Source organism: Helianthus annuus, chromosome 17 (genome assembly GCF_002127325.2).
Source record: "Helianthus annuus cultivar XRQ/B chromosome 17, HanXRQr2.0-SUNRISE, whole genome shotgun sequence".
NCBI classification, from domain to species: Eukaryota; Viridiplantae; Streptophyta; class Magnoliopsida; order Asterales; family Asteraceae; genus Helianthus; species Helianthus annuus.
Window position 1 is genome coordinate 8,654,043 of NC_035449.2, and position 15,929 is coordinate 8,669,971.

The window sequence follows — 15,929 nt, forward strand, 5'->3', positions numbered from 1 at the left end:
AATAATTAGTTTTTTTTGTAATATATTAATGTATATAAAATTAAAATATATTACAAGTAAAATAACGCGAGCTACCAAGCGAGCCAAACCGAGTCAATTTGCCTCGTTACGAGCCGAGCCGAGCTAGTCTCACTTTTTAACCGAGCCGAGGCGGCTCCGCTCAGTTTCAAACCGAGACATATCGAGCGAACTTTTTGAACAGTCTTAAACGTGTAACTTTATTTAAAATGTCATTTTTCTTATAAAGCTTGAGCCTTGAGTATGCTTGAGAGTGAATGTAACCTTTCCCGCCCTTTTCCCCACCTCTTTCCCTCCCATATCAGAAACCTAAAAGCTATCGGCCTTTTCCACTCCCCCTTTCTCTCTCGCATATCAATAACCCACAACCCATCTTGCGAAATCGACGATTGTGATTCATCATTCTCTTCTCAAATTAATATCACATAAAAGTGGAACGTTGGCGTTTTTCATCAAAACCTGCCCAAGTTTCTGAGTTTGATCAAGGTACGTGGTTCATATGATTTGATTTGTTTTATTATATGTTATAGATTTTGTTGATTTCTGTGATAAGTATGGTATTGTTTCATGGAGAATTGTGAGTTTATAGTAGCAAAAGACTTTTAAGTAGAACACTATTATCACTAGGGATTCCTGATCTTTTTTAATTGAGTGTATAGAATCTCACATCTTATAAAATTTGTTGGTTTTGATGAACTGAATGGATGTTTGAAGTATGAGGTTCTCTCCATATTAACTTGCAGATGAACAAAGAAACATTTATTTAGTAACATGATTAGGTTACAGTTACAGGTTGCATCTTTTTTATTAGTCAATTTGAATACTCTTTTTTGGGATCTACTTTAGTTACTGCATAAGTTCCTTCTCTCTCTTCCTCAAAACCAGATTTAGGGTTTTTAACTCCCCGCTGGTGGTGTGCGCATATAATGTATATATGTGTGGGCACTCAAGGGCAAAAGTGAAAGTGCACGAATTTTAATGTCATTTTACTAATTTTGTGAAAATAACGTTAAAAGAGGGGGATGGTTAATCATGCATCATGTGGTGGCGTTGATAGCCGAAAGACAAGGGAGTACATGCACTAATCGGCCTTTGTCTTAATTGCTGAGTGTTATGTGCCTTATGTCCAAGACTTGATTCAAAACTACTATCGAGACGGGGGATCTCACTGGAAGCAGCCTCTCTATTCCTAATGGGTAGAGGTAAGGCTGTCTACATCTTACCCTCCTCAGACCCTACCTTAGCTTTGCTATTGGTGGGATTTACTGAGTATGATGATGAAGTTAGATTTGATTTTGACCCATCCTTTCACGCGCACCTCGTATGGACCGACGATAGTATAAACTTATAATTTTTCGTTTTCTCATGCTCACACTCATCTGAACTAAAAGCTTCTAAGCTATGCGACCGTGAATATTTTAGTAGTGTGTTTTAGTTTATGATTGAGGAAGAAATTAACAAAGTTGCAACATGTACTCGAAGGATCCGTGAGTTTTGGTCATTCTGTACTGCGTGTTAAGTAGTTAATCAAATTTGATATTTTAATTTCAGTTAATTGTTTTGTTGCTCTACTAGTCATTGGTTGATTGTCTCACTACTGTAACTGTATTTAAGTCACTTGTCTTTGGTAATCTGATAAAAGGTTGTTAGTCAACACACGAGATTATGAGGTAGATTCATCCCAAAATTTTGGATAATGATGTTGTTAGTCAGGTGGCATTTGTTTCTTACATTTATTCCACAAATTTACCAAAATTAGAAATGTGTAGTCCGGAAACTGAAAATAAACTTTCTGTAACTGGGTATTATTTGAAATACGGTAACCACTTGTATATTGAGTGTTTAGTTTGTCCTTTGTCCTAATTGTTGCATACAATTAAATTGCAGCTTCTGGATCCAAAAAAGAAGACACGTTCGTAGTAGTTTAGCATACAGAACGACAAAAGCAACCGGCAGACTAACAATGACACAAGAATCCTGAAATTCTGGCCTAATCAATAGATAACCGACATATATGGATTCCAGGCATGGTAAAGTTAGAATGAATGTAGAAGGTGATCGACTAAGCAACTTGCCAGACGATCTTATCCATAAAATCCTCTCTTTTATTGACGTTAAACATGCAATTCAAACAAGTGCTTTGTCATCTAGATGGAGGTATATCTGGACTTCAATGCCCTGTATCGATTTCTCAAGTGAGGGTTTCTATATGCTGTCTAATTTCTCCAAATTTGTTACACATCTTCTGCCTAGCCGAAATAATCAAATAGATGTGTCTTCCGTAAAACTCACTTTTCATGGAAACGATAGCCATGCCCATGGAAATGATATCCAGGTGCCGGTCAAAAAACTTTTGGACTATGCATTCTCCCACAATGTCCAACAACTGAATATTTCTTGCCTGCGTGTAAAGAAAATCGAATTTCCTTGTTCGCTTTTTAGTTCTCAGTCTCTCAAACATCTCACTTTGACTGGCTATAGTTACAAACATTTCATCCTGACCCCACCCACTTGGGAGTTGCCGGCTTTAGCAACATTAAATCTCTGTTGTGTCACGTTCTATGATGACTGTAGTGACAAGCGTGTTGGTCTTTTCTCCAACTGTGCGAACTTGAAGAATCTCACCTTAAAGAATGTTACACTGGTCGGCTTGAATGAATTCGTTATATGCCATCCTGGACTATCAAGTCTAACACTCGAAGATGGATCTGAGCATGTCAATGTGGTTACACCTCAACTCAAGAATCTCGTTATAAAATATTGGCAACGGATACATCTGATTTCCGCACCCAACCTTTCCTCCTTGCATTATGAACATCATTATTATATTTTGGACATTTCGGCAGACCTTCCCCATTTGGAGAAGGTGGATATACGTATTCTTAATCTCTATGTAGATTTGGCAAATTATCATAAAATGGTGCCTCTCCTTCAACGGGTTCATAGTGTCAAATTTCTTACACTGAACTCGGAAATTATCGAGGTATGCTGGTTGGTATTTGTCCTTAATCTTATCTTTCGACTTTCACATCTAAAAAGATTTTCAATATAAAAACGGAAATACTCTTCGGATATATTGTGAACAACATTTACACGTGTCAACCATTTCCATTTGACACGTGCTATCCTTATGTAATTTGCCCTGATGATTGGAATGAAAATAGCAGATTGATTAGAAAAAAAAAAAAAAAGAAAAAAAAATTGACTACTCTACTTACATGACAATTAAGTAACACTACTCAAAAAAATAGACTTACGATCATGAGATTGCATTAATGTCTTGTAAGTTTTTTTTTTTTTTCAGTTTCTTTCTTCATCCGCGGAACTAATCTCAAATCAACCTTCTCCATTTGCCAACTTAAAGAGTGTAAAGATTTATCCTTTTAGTGTTAGCGAGGAGGATGAACCCGAACCAAATGGAACTATGTCTACTGAAGTAAAAAACTATTTTCTAGATCGTTCTCTAGGTGCGACCCTCACAATGGTTTCACATGAGGTATACCGTATATATGTACACCATGAAGTATTCTCTTATCTTCCCATACATGTTACTTATTGATCTGATTACCCTAAGTTCTTTTTCAAGTAGAGTCTATATGCTCTAAAGTGAACCATCATTTGATAGTTGAAAACACCTTCTGCAGGAGATTATAGCTGCGATGAACGTTGTATCAGCACACAAGCTTATGAGAAAATTGCAGGTGATGTTAGATCAGTTGAAAGAAAATAGTGAAACAGACACGACTGATATGGAGCAAGTGGAAGTTGAGAACCATAGGGCACACCAAGACATGAAAGTGAAATGGCAATTTGGGGTAAGAATGGCACATATCAAGAGCTATTGGAAAGATCTGAATGAGCAGATGGAGAACGGTTATAAAACTACTGGTTGCATATGTTCAATGTTGCATAGGATTAAAGGAGTACTGAGAAAGCTAAGCTGCAAACAAGGTTTTCTGGTTTGTGTCTGGAGGCTGACACACTCATGGATGATATGATGGATCGTATGAAGGACCAATGTGATAAGAAACCGAGACGTTTGAATGTCTACTTTCATTAACTTACTACAACATCACAGCCGCCTTCTTGACAAATTGTAAGTTCTTAATTTTGCATATACTCGCATCTGAATCTGATAATTCTCGCAAAGCTGTAAGTATTTGAAAATTAAAAATGTTAAGTATAACCAAAAGGCTTGGTTGGTTGGATGTTAAGTGCATTATCTGATTTTTAGATTCAAATCTAACCTTCAGTTTTCCTATATTAAGTAGCCAGCAGTGGCGGACCTAGAAATTTTTTGTTGGGGGTGCGGATGAGGTGTTCAACCATATTTTTAAGGGGTGCGGTCGAGTTTTTTGCCTAAAATATACACTAAATGTTTTTTTTTTTCAAGGGGTGCGGCCGCCCACCCTGGCCAAAGGCTAGGTCCGCCCATGATAGCCAGTTTACGTATCGGACCCTTGAACTTTAAGCTTCTGATAATGGCCAAACAACCTCTGAAGTTATGTAACACTTGTGTTTTAATCATTATATAATTTTCAAGTTTTCAAATTATCCATTTTTTTGTTTCTATAAAATACTACCATCCTTTAAGGGAATATCCATTATTATTATTGTTATTAATTAGCATAAATTGTGATTACTGTTGCTAGGTATATATTAATTAGAATATTATAGGAGTTATCTTAGTTTTAAATTTAAATAAAGCGCCCCTAGGCATGAGGTGGTTCAACGCTTCTAAACACATGAGGCGACATGCGTACATGAGGTGCACGACTCAGGAGCGTCTCCTATACAAGAGTAGAATGTGTGCTCTTAGGTTGTACATATAGCTTTTTAGGTTGTATATAGTGGGTATTCATAAATTAAATGCATATAGAGATTTTACTATCTGAATTTTACGTACACGACCCAATAAAAACTTATATAATGTATTATACAATTATCTTGTGCCATGCCGCCCTTGTATGCTTATTGCTTAATGCATTCAGTTTGCACTTCGGCTCTGGGAACCCAATCTCCTGACTTACGAATAACGAAATTATTACTATTTTGTAAGAGTTGTACTTTTAATCCGTTAATGGTTTTTATTTTCAGGCTCCGTCTCCTTTTGGGATGCTGAAGTTTATATTTCTTGTGCTTATTGATTTGATGGTTCAAGAATATGTTTATTTTGTACTTCGAATGTCTTTGTCATGTAATATCGCCAAATATGTTGAAAGGCTTAAAGATTTTTGTAGTTATGTTTACATTTCATGCCCCAGACTTTGCGTTAAATTTTCAACACCCTGATTCAGCATGGTAAACTCCATTGGAACCACTTTTTTTCTCTTTTGGATGGTTCATTACAGTGGCGAAGCTTGGAAAAAAAGTTTGGGGGGGGGGGGGGGAAGGCACCAGACCTAAAAAAAATTTTCTATGTTCGGGTCGGACGTCGGTGATTCGATTCGGGTCGGGTCAAACGCTAATATCAAATAAAAAATGTTCTCAAACATTAAAACTTAAACATTGTTCTCAAACATTAAAACTTAAAAAATGTGCGTGCGACTGGTTATGCTCGTATTCCACCAGGACTGAATTTGGGTTTATTTTTTTTTTGGATGGTGGGCTTTTATTTTGGGCTTGTATGATTTTGGTGTATAATAAATTGATTTGGGCTAATTAAGTATTTTATTTGGGCTACATAATAGAAAACCGGGGGTCGAATACGTATATACAAAAAAAAAATTATAAAACCGAGGGGGTCGAACACGTATATACATAATTTTTTTTTTAAATTTGGGGGGGTGAAAACGTATATCCCTAAAAATTTCTATACGAAAAACACATACGTAACAATACTAACCGAAAAGTTCGGGGGGGCGGGCGCCCCCTCCCCGCCCCTTACATGCTGCGCCCTTGGTTCATTAGATATCCCCTTATTAGGCTATAGGGTGTGGTCATGACCCTCATGACCACCATGACCCTCCATGTTAGTGCCATGTAACTAATCTTTAATCCACCATCCAAAACCACTACCCTAAGGGTATGATCATGACACAAACCATTAGCCCCTTATTTATTATCTTTGTCTAAACAAAAAGGAAATGATTTGTTGAAAAATGGAAAGGAGGACCATGGTTGCCATGGTTTTATCCATGCAAACCATGATGGATCAATCAAGGGGGTGGTGTAGCCTTCCATTCATGTTCCTAGGTGGCAAATCATGTCCCAACCATGATCCCCAGACCCTATAGCCTTATGTTTTTTTAGTTTCATCAATCACTACAGTATTCCTCAATTATCTTTGGATAGTTCATGTGTTACAGTTAGTTTGTAGTCATATATTTAAGATAACATGTGATCATATGAAAACTGTTTTGGACAAGATTTTGTGGTTGCTTTTTTTTAATGGTAAATTTCTTTTATTCCTAATTTATAAAAAAAAAGTATTTAAATATATTGCTGAGATCGCACTTTTGGATATCCTTTTTAAGTCTATTCATCTGTGTAGGAGCCATTTTGAATTTACTAATGTGAAAGGATTATTCGATCTAATTTTTGAATTCTTGATCTTAAATCCAAAATATTTTTCTGGATATTTATTAGTTTGTTAATATAATTGACCACTTTATTAATCTTTTTTTTTTCTGGAACCTTCAAGCATTAAAACACTAATCAAATTTAATTTTTGATAAAAGGAACATGGTTCAAGCTAAGGACGAAATGACAATATGAAGAGCTATTGGAAAGATCTAACTGAGCAGATGGAGAACGGTTATAAAACTACTGGTTGCATATGTTCAATTTTGCATAGGATTAAAGGAGTACTGAGAAAGCTGCCTGCATCAGATCGTGCTAAGCTGCAAACAAGGTTTTCTGGTTTGTGTCTGGAGGCTGACACACTCATGGATGATATGATGGATCGTATGAAGGACCAATGTGATAAGAAACCGAGACGTTTGAATGTCTACTCTCATTAACTTGTTACAACATCACAGCCGCCTTCTTGACAAATTGTAAGTTCTTAATTTTGCATATACTCGCATCTGAATCTGATAATTCTCGCAAAGCTGTAAGTATTTGAAAATAAAAAATGTTAAGTATAACCAAAAGGCTTGGTTGGTTGGAAGTTGGATGCTAAGTGCGTTGTCTGATTTTTAGATTCAAATCTCACCTTCAGTTTTCCTATATTAAGTTGCCAGTTTACGTATCAGATCCTTGAACTTTAAGTTTCTGATAATGGCCAAACAACCTCTGAAGTTACGTAACACTTATATTTTAATCATTATATAATTTCAAGTTTTCAAATATCCATTTTTTTGTTTCTATAAAATACTACCATCCTTAATGGGAATATCCATTATTATTATTGTTATTAATTAGCATAACTTGTACTGTTGCTAGCTATATATTAATTGGAATATTATAGGAGTTATCTTAGTTTTAACTTTAAATAAAGCGCCCCTAGGCGTGAGGTGGTTCAACGCTTCTAAACACATGAGGCGACATGCGTACATGAGGTGCACGACTCAGGAGCGCCTCCTATACAAAGAGTGGAATATGTGCTCTTAGGTTGTACTATCTGAATTTTACGTACATGAACCAATAAACACTTATATATTGTATTATACAATTATCTTGTGCCATGCCGGCCTTGTGTGCTTTATGCATGCTTTTTGCACTTCGGCTCTGGAGACCCAATATCCTGACTTACGAATAACGAAATTATTACTATTGTGTAAAAGTTGTACTTTTAATCCGTTAATGGTGTTTTATTTTCAGGCTCCATCGCCTTTTGGGATGCTGAAGTTTATATTTCTTGTGCTTATTGATTTGATGGTTCAAGAATGTGTTTATTTTGTACTTCGAATGTCTTTGTCATGTAATATCGCCAAATATGTTGAAAGGCTTTAAGATTTTTGTAATTATGTTTACATTTCATGCCTCAGACTTTGCGTTAAATTTTCAACACCCTGATTCAGCATGGTAAACTCCATTGGAACCACCCTTTTTTTTCTCTTTTGGATGGTTCATTAGATATCCCCTCATTATGTTTCTTTTAATTTCATCAATCACTACAGTGTCCCTCAATTAGCTTTGGATAGTTCTTTAAAACTCACATGATTCATTAATTATGTGTTATAGTTAGTTTGTAGTCATATATTTAAGATAGGCAAATTGGAAATAAATAATCTCACCTAACTCAATTTCGCTGATAATAATCCAAAGTCGGTTATTGATCGATAATAATCTGAACTGGTCATTTTTTTGTAAAATAGTTCGCCGTTAAAGTAACTTAATGGAGTTAAGTTTTTTTCGAATTACAAATCGATCTTTTAGGGCTTTTGATCAAAATGAAGATAGGAGCCGAATTATGTAAAACTTACCTCGAAATACTGCCCCAATCCACGAAAACGGTGCTTCAATTCGGGTTTTAAACTTCCAATCAACAAAAATCAAGCCATTTCGAGCACAATTTCAAGGTAAGTTTTACATCAATCGACTCGTATCCTCGTTCTGATCAAAAGCCCTAAAACGTCGGTTTGTAATTCGGAAAAAAACTTAACTTCATTAAGCTATTTTAACGCCGGACTATTTTACAAACAAATTAACCAGTTCGGATTAACTGACTTGTGATTGTTATCGGCCAAATTAAGTTAGGTGAGAATATTTATTTCCAATTCACCTTTAAGATAACATGTGACCATATGAAAACCGTTTTGGACAAGATTTTGTGGTTGCTTTTTTTTAACGGCAAATTTCTTTTATTCTTAATTTAAAAAAAAAAAACTATTTAAATAGCTTTTTAAGTCTATTCATCTGTGTAGGAGCCATTTTGAATGTACTAATGTGAAAGGATTATTCGATCTAATTTTTGAATTCTTGATCTTAAATCCAAAATATGTTTCTGGATATTTATTAGTTTGTTAATGTAATTGACCACTTTATTAATCTTTTTTCTGGAGCCTTCAAGCTTTAAAACCCTAATCAAATTTAATTTTTGATAAAAGGAACATGGTTCAAGCTAAGGACGAAATGACAAGATGAGGTGCCCTGGCCACGCCCATTTAGAAAGAAGGGTCAAAGTTTTTGGGCCTGTAGCTTTACCCGTCTCCCCTTCGTCGGGTGTTGCTTGTGTGGAGAGTGCGCCACCAGAAATCAGGCTTGAAGCTCTCACCTTATCAACAAGCCGACAGCGGATGGATGTTGATCACGACTGTCACAAAAAAAGCTCCAAGATGAATATTTCACATGGAGGAGTCTGCATCTTTGTCTATGATCTTGAATTCCTTATAGAATCACATAATCTACTTAAGCATTCCAAACGATGTGAGCGATATTGATCGACAATTAAGGGATGCAAAATGAGAACTTTACCCATGAAGTTTAGTTTTAAAAAATAGTAAGAGTAAATTGCCAAAATCCTCCCTGAGGTTTTTGCCATTTTCATCCAAAACAAATTTTTTATATAATATAGTCCTTCACTTTTGGGATTTTTTGCCATTTTCATCCAAATATCTAATTTGCTTTATTTTTTCTATCAAACATTTGGATGAAAATGGCAAAAAATCCCAACGATTTTGGCAAAAAAGTAAGACGTTTGGATATCAATCAATCATACCCAGTAAAATCCCACAAATAGCAAAGCTATTGGCAGGGTCTGAGTAGGGTGGGATGTAGGCACACCTTATCTCTACCCCTAGAGATAGAGAGGTTTCTTCCAGTGAGACCCTCGGCTCCAGAACACACAGGAAAGAAATAAATAGAACATGAGGTGTGTGTGTGTGTGTATGAAGCTACCAATAGAACATGAGTGGTGAAAGAGTAACATGAGTGGTGAAAGAGTGCATGGTAAACAAGACAAATATAACAATACAAACAACCTATACACATAGATACATATCTACGACCATACACTACACCTAAAAACACAATTGTACCCTCTCCTAGAAATCCTTAACCTTAATCATACGTCTCCACGAGCTCCTATCATGGACCATGTTCCCAGAGAGGTGCAATCTTTGCAAATCCTACCTAATCCGCTCATCGCAAGTAATTTTGGGTCTGCCTCTACTCCTCCTCCCCTCCACCTCGAGAGTTTCAACCACTCTAACTGGCTCTATCGTCTACCTCTTCTTCATATGCCTAAACCATCTCAATCTTCCCTCCTTTATTTTATCTGATCATATACTAGCTACTTCTAACCTCTCCCTAAAAATATCATTTCTTATCTAGTCTAACCTTGTGTGCCCACACATCCATCTTAGCATTCTCATCTCTGCCACATCTATCTTGCGTGCTTGCACTTCCTTGATGGCCCAACAGTCGGTTCCATATAACATAGCAGGTCTAATTGCAACCCTATAAAATTTCCCTTTAAAAAATATGAAGGACTATATGGTACAAAAAAGTTGTTTTGAATAAAAATGACAAACATGCCCAAACCTCAAGGACAATTTTGGCAATTTACTCAAATGGTAAATTGCCGAAAGTTTATAAAAATATCAGCAAATTACTAATTATTAACATTAACATCTATTATAATTCACAACCCTTCCCCAAATTTACCATATAATTTCACAAAAAAACAAGGGTCATGATATACTTAGGAACATAGTTTTTGGTAGGAAAGTTAGGAAGCAATCATATCCATTAGATCTAAAATAAATGATTAAAGTTAAATGAGTGGAATTCAAAAAAAAGGAGACATGTGGGTTTGCTTCTATATTGGAGCCTCTATATTCATCTACTAGTTTATAGACCCGCGTATTACACGAGTTTTTACAATATAAATGATATAGTTATATAATCTTTAAAAAACTTTATATTACTAACCACCTACGTTAATTAGTAACGAAACTTTATATAAACGAATTTCTATTACAATATAATGGTTCACACAAGTAACTTGAATTTATCACAAAAACAACTGGCCCATCTTAATTAGTAATACTGAAAGTACCATAATAGGTGTGTATTACAAATGTTGAATACTGAAAAACATGTAATAAACAAATTTATATATTTTTAATATGAATGAAATTATGTATTACGTTACATATAGCAATGTATAAATAATAATAATTTTTAGCATTGTGTATCTTTTAAATATAACTTTTATTAAACTAAATCTCTAAGACCTCAATTATGCTTACAAAATTCATTATTTAAGTTGTTCTTTTTTGGTAAAAAAAGCCTATTTTATTGATATGACATAAATTAGATTTGATATTTTTCTTAATAATTGTTATGAGAATTTAATTAATAAATAGTATTTGTAAAGTTATGAAATAAGTTAAAGGTTTTTATACGATTAATAAAATCTTTTCATTATTAAAGGTAATTGACTATGTTACAAATGGGTATAAAATGAAATTAATATATTTCTTAGCTCTATTAAATTGAAAACACATCATATATCAATGTAGCTACAAATCTTAATATTATCTCATCTATAAAACTTCAAAACCTTAAGTGCTCTCCGTCTATCATTTTAAAATCGAGTTCAATAAAATTTAGTCTTGTTGCGAGATAGTCCTCTGGTTAATTACTCTTTTTTAGCTTTTATTTATATGTTATAAAAACTCATATATTGATTTTATAGATAATCTCATATTAGGATAATAATTTTTGTTTTTTTTTCTTTTGTAATTTAAACTATTTTATTTTTAGAAGTACTAAAATCATGGTTTTAAAAATTTTAGATCATTTATGTATATTTTTAATCATAAATTAGAAATAGATATTAATTATTATATATTATTAATAAGTTATCATACATTTGGATTAAATATTAATTATTATATATTTATTATTAATGAATTAAATATGAAAATGCCATGTGGCATTAATTAGAAGGATGTTAAATGAGAAATTGTCATGTGGCATTATAAGTATTCTTTTATTAGTATTAGATGTAAAATAAATGATTAAAATTAATTCACATTGGAGCCTCTATATTCATCTATGTAATTAATCAAAAAACACATTTTTCTCTAAATTAAGTTTATTTTTCAAAAACTCTCACATCCAACTCTCTATGATACTCACAGTCACTTATTTTATTACTTTTTTCTCTTTCCTACACACTCACAATAAAAATATAGAGGCGTGGATATAGGCCTCTAAATATAGAGGTTTACTTTAATATCTATAAAACTTTTTCTAATATAAAAAATTCAATATAGTGGTGTTTTGTTGTTTCCTCTATTTCATCCTCTATATTATGTAGATTCCACTAATATAGAGGTTCCAATATGAATGTTCTAAGGGTATTTCAGTCCATCCAAGCAAATAGTTTTTTTCTCTCCTTCAATTCCCCCGTTTTTAAAAGATTAATAACTCTTTCATACGATATTATTTTTTTTTTATAAAAATTGCACCATAAAAACAAGCATTTTATTTTTTATCTTTAAAACGACTATACTATTGCTATACGTTTGAAAAAAAAATCGGAAACCCAAATGCGTAAAACGTAATAAACAAAAAACACAGAAAAATGTTTTTTTTTTCTAAAACGCAATTGACTAAAAACATAAAACAAATTGTTCTTTCTAAATCGCAATGGACAAAAAACACAAAATAAAGTGTTATAATTCTAAAACGCAATGTACTAGAAACACAAAACAAAGTGATCATTCTAAAACATAATAAAGAAATTGTTCTTTCTAAATCACAATGGACAAAAAACACAAAATAAAGTGTTATAATTCTAAAACGCAATGTACTAGAAACACAAAACAAAGTGATCATTCTAAAACGCAATAAACTAAAAACACAAAAGAAAGTGTATTTTCTAAAACGCAGTAGATTAAAAACACAAAAGAAATTGTTCGCGTAAAACGCAATGGACTAAAAATTCAAAAGAAAATATTTATTCTAAATAGCAATGGATCAAAACAAAATAAAAATGTGTTTTCCTAAAACGCAATAGACAAAAAAACAAAAAATGTGTTTACTTAAAACGCAATGGACGAAAAACATAAAAAAATGTGTTTTTCCTAAAACGCAATGGATCAAAAACAAAAAAAAAATGTGTTTTTTTCCTAAACACAATGTACCAAAAACAAAAAAAAAATGGTTTCCTAAAACGCAATTAACTAATAACACAAAAAAAATGTTTTTCTAAAATGCATCATCATCATCATACTCAGTAAATCTCACCAATAGCAAAGCTAAGGTAGGGTCTGAGAAGGGTAAGATGTAGACAACCTTACCTATACCCCGTAGGAATAGAGAGGCTGCTTCCAGTGAGACCTCTGACTCAATAGTAGTTTTGCATCAAGCCTTGGACGTAAGGCACATAACACTCAGCAATTGAGACAACTTTCGATTAGTGCATGTACCCCCTTGTCTTTCGGCTATCAACGCCACCACATGATGCATGATTAACTATCCCCCCCTTTTAACGTTATTTTCATGAAATTAGTAAAATAACGTTTAAATTAGTGCACTTTCACTTTTGACCGCCGAGCGCCCACACATATATACATTATATGCGCATACCGTAAGCGGGGCGTTGTTTTTCTAAAATGCAATAGACTAAAAACACAAAAATTGTTTTTTTTTTATTTTTTTTATTTTTTGTTTCTATAATACAATGGACCAAAAACACAAAAAAAATATGTTTTTACCTAAAACGCAATGGTCCAAAAACAAACAAAAAATGTGTTTTTTTTTCCTTAAAGGAAATGGAATAAAAACACAAAAAGTGTGTTTTTCTAAAACACAATTCTAAAACTCAGATCTTAGAAAGCAATTATTGACAAAATTATTTAGTTTCTTACACATATCGGCGCCGATTTCTTAGGATTTTTTCAACGATTAATGAAATTTGAATGATGGAAACACTGGTCAACGATCGAATCGAACGAATCTAGTGATTCGCTTTAAAATTACAAGAAAAAGATGAGAAATTGTATAAAATTAAATTGGGTTTCTTTAAAAAAAAATTGAAGAACACGTTGATTTAGTGTTTGAATCATTGATTGATGAAGAAAATCATAATATGACGTAATGATTATAGAGTGAGAAAGTGAAGAAAAGGTTGAAGATGATATGTTTTGAAAATAGTGGTTGTTGAAGATGGAAGGAAAAAGTAGCAGAGAAGATTATATGAGATTCACTGTAATGCATGTCTCTATGTTTTTGTTATTTACCACGTGTCCTCCTACTATTGCTTTCTACATTTCCCATCCAAAAGAAACTTTTTATTTGATTATCTCCCCTAAAAACAAATACATTTTCTCTTACCTTTCAAGTAAATAATATTTTTTTATGCCTTTATTATTACATTTTCTCTTTTATCTACTAACAACCACTTTTAAAATTTATTAAAAAATTATAGAGAGTGAACAATGTCCTCTCAAATACACGGATGAACAATAACATTTTTTCCTGTCCTCCACTCATAATCACTTACAACAATCTATATCTATATCTATATCTATATCTATATCTATATATATATATAATAAAAGAAACCTGATTTGGAACACATGTCATTCAATGGAGCCATCTATTAATTATAGATAATTAATATTCATTAAAAGATAATTATAAAATTAAATTTAATTTAATAAAAATTTAAACAATTTGTAAAGGAGATAATATAATCATTTTTTAAATATTTATTAGATATTTAAACAATTCGTAAGCTATACTATATTTTATATCATCAAGTATTATAAATTTGTTGCATTAGACTAGGTATTATAATAATATTTTTTATTAATAAATTTGTATTATTTTACAAAAGAATAAATAAATAAATTGAGGTAGCAAAGTAGACTTGTCAATGTTTTATTATATAAATTTCGTGAAGTATATAATTTCAAAAATAACGAAGATCACATATACTTTTTTTTAAGAAATTTTTTTTCTATTTTTTAATGTATTTTAATTCTAACTATCATCGTTAGTCTTAAAACTTCTATAAACAATAGTTTATAATAAAAATAATAAAAACAATTTAAAGACTTGTACCTTGAAATAGTTTATAATAAAAATAATACAAACAACGCTCATCAAATCGAAGAAACTTCTTTTGGGGCAATTTAGATACAAGAAGCAAGATGCATTGGGTGAAATAGGCAAAAGTAATACAACCCGTAGCAAAAGGGGGTCTTGGTCTCGGTTCATTAAAAAACATGAATTGTGGGCTTTTGGCGAAGGGGGCATGTAGATATAAAACGGAATCAGGTAGACTTTGGAGAAAAGTTATTACCAGCATACACTTTAATCCAAAGCACGGTAATTTTCTCCCTACAAAACGCGGGAATTCAGGTGTTTGGAATAATATTATAAGGAAGGAATTGGCATATAGAGGTAATAACATTAGCAATTTTATAAAGTGTAAAGTGGGAGATGGCGTGGATACTCAATTCTGGACGGCCTCTTGGGCACTCAACACACCATTACAATATCTATTTCCTTCATTGTACTTGCTGGAAAGATATTTATCAAGAAATTAACAAAAGACGTACACTAAATATAAATTAATATAATGTAAAAAAGTTAAATGCCATTTTAGTCCCTGTGGTTTGGTCCATTTTATCAGTTTAGTCCAAAGGTTTTATAACACACAAGGTTTTTATTGATTGGTATAAAAAATTACATGTGCTCAACCCATACAATACATGATTTTTTAAAATTGTAACCTTTTTCATTATTTAATATATAAAATTAAATTTACTCAATTAGTACAATACATGGGGTTCTTAAATATATAACATTTTTATTATTTAATATATAAAATTACATTTATTCAACCCATGTAATAAATGAGATTTTTAAAAATATACATTGTTTTATTATTTAGTATATAAAATTACATTTATTCAACCCGTGTAATAAACGAGGTTTTTAAAAATATATTTTTTTATTATTTGATATATAAAATTACATTTATTCAACCAGTGTATTACACG

The 15,929-nt window shown here is 32.5% G+C and overlaps 1 protein-coding gene across 2 annotated transcripts; it reads left to right on the top strand.

Annotated features, from left to right (window-relative positions):
• Positions 1–368: 368 nt before the first annotated feature.
• Positions 369–5,267, top strand: LOC110921579 (F-box protein At4g09920). 2 transcript variants are annotated; one of them, XR_004886116.1, is made up of 5 exons: positions 369–504; positions 1,906–3,001; positions 3,323–3,514; positions 3,663–4,114; positions 5,116–5,267. XR_004886116.1 is itself a non-coding variant. In XM_022165929.2 (4 exons), exons 2-4 carry the CDS (start codon positions 2,033–2,035, stop codon positions 4,014–4,016), a joined length of 1,515 nt encoding a protein of 504 aa, XP_022021621.1. In that variant the 5' UTR covers positions 369–504; positions 1,906–2,032; the 3' UTR covers positions 4,017–4,228. The 2 variants fall into 2 exon arrangements, 1 of the variants encoding a protein (XP_022021621.1); XM_022165929.2 differs by lacking the exon at positions 5,116–5,267 and having other exon boundaries at positions 3,663–4,228.
• Positions 5,268–15,929: the final 10,662 nt, after the last annotated feature.

Bases quoted from the DNA above. Each gene is read 5' to 3' on its own strand.
- LOC110921579 (XM_022165929.2), top strand. From the start codon at position 2,033: ATGGATTCCAGGCATGGTAAAGTTAGAATGAATGTAGAAGGTGATCGA. The intron at 3,002-3,322 runs GTATGCTGGTTG...TTTTTTTTTCAG, and splicing joins TGAACTCGGAAATTATCGAG to TTTCTTTCTTCATCCGCGGA. The intron at 3,515-3,662 runs GTATACCGTATA...CACCTTCTGCAG, and splicing joins TCACAATGGTTTCACATGAG to GAGATTATAGCTGCGATGAA.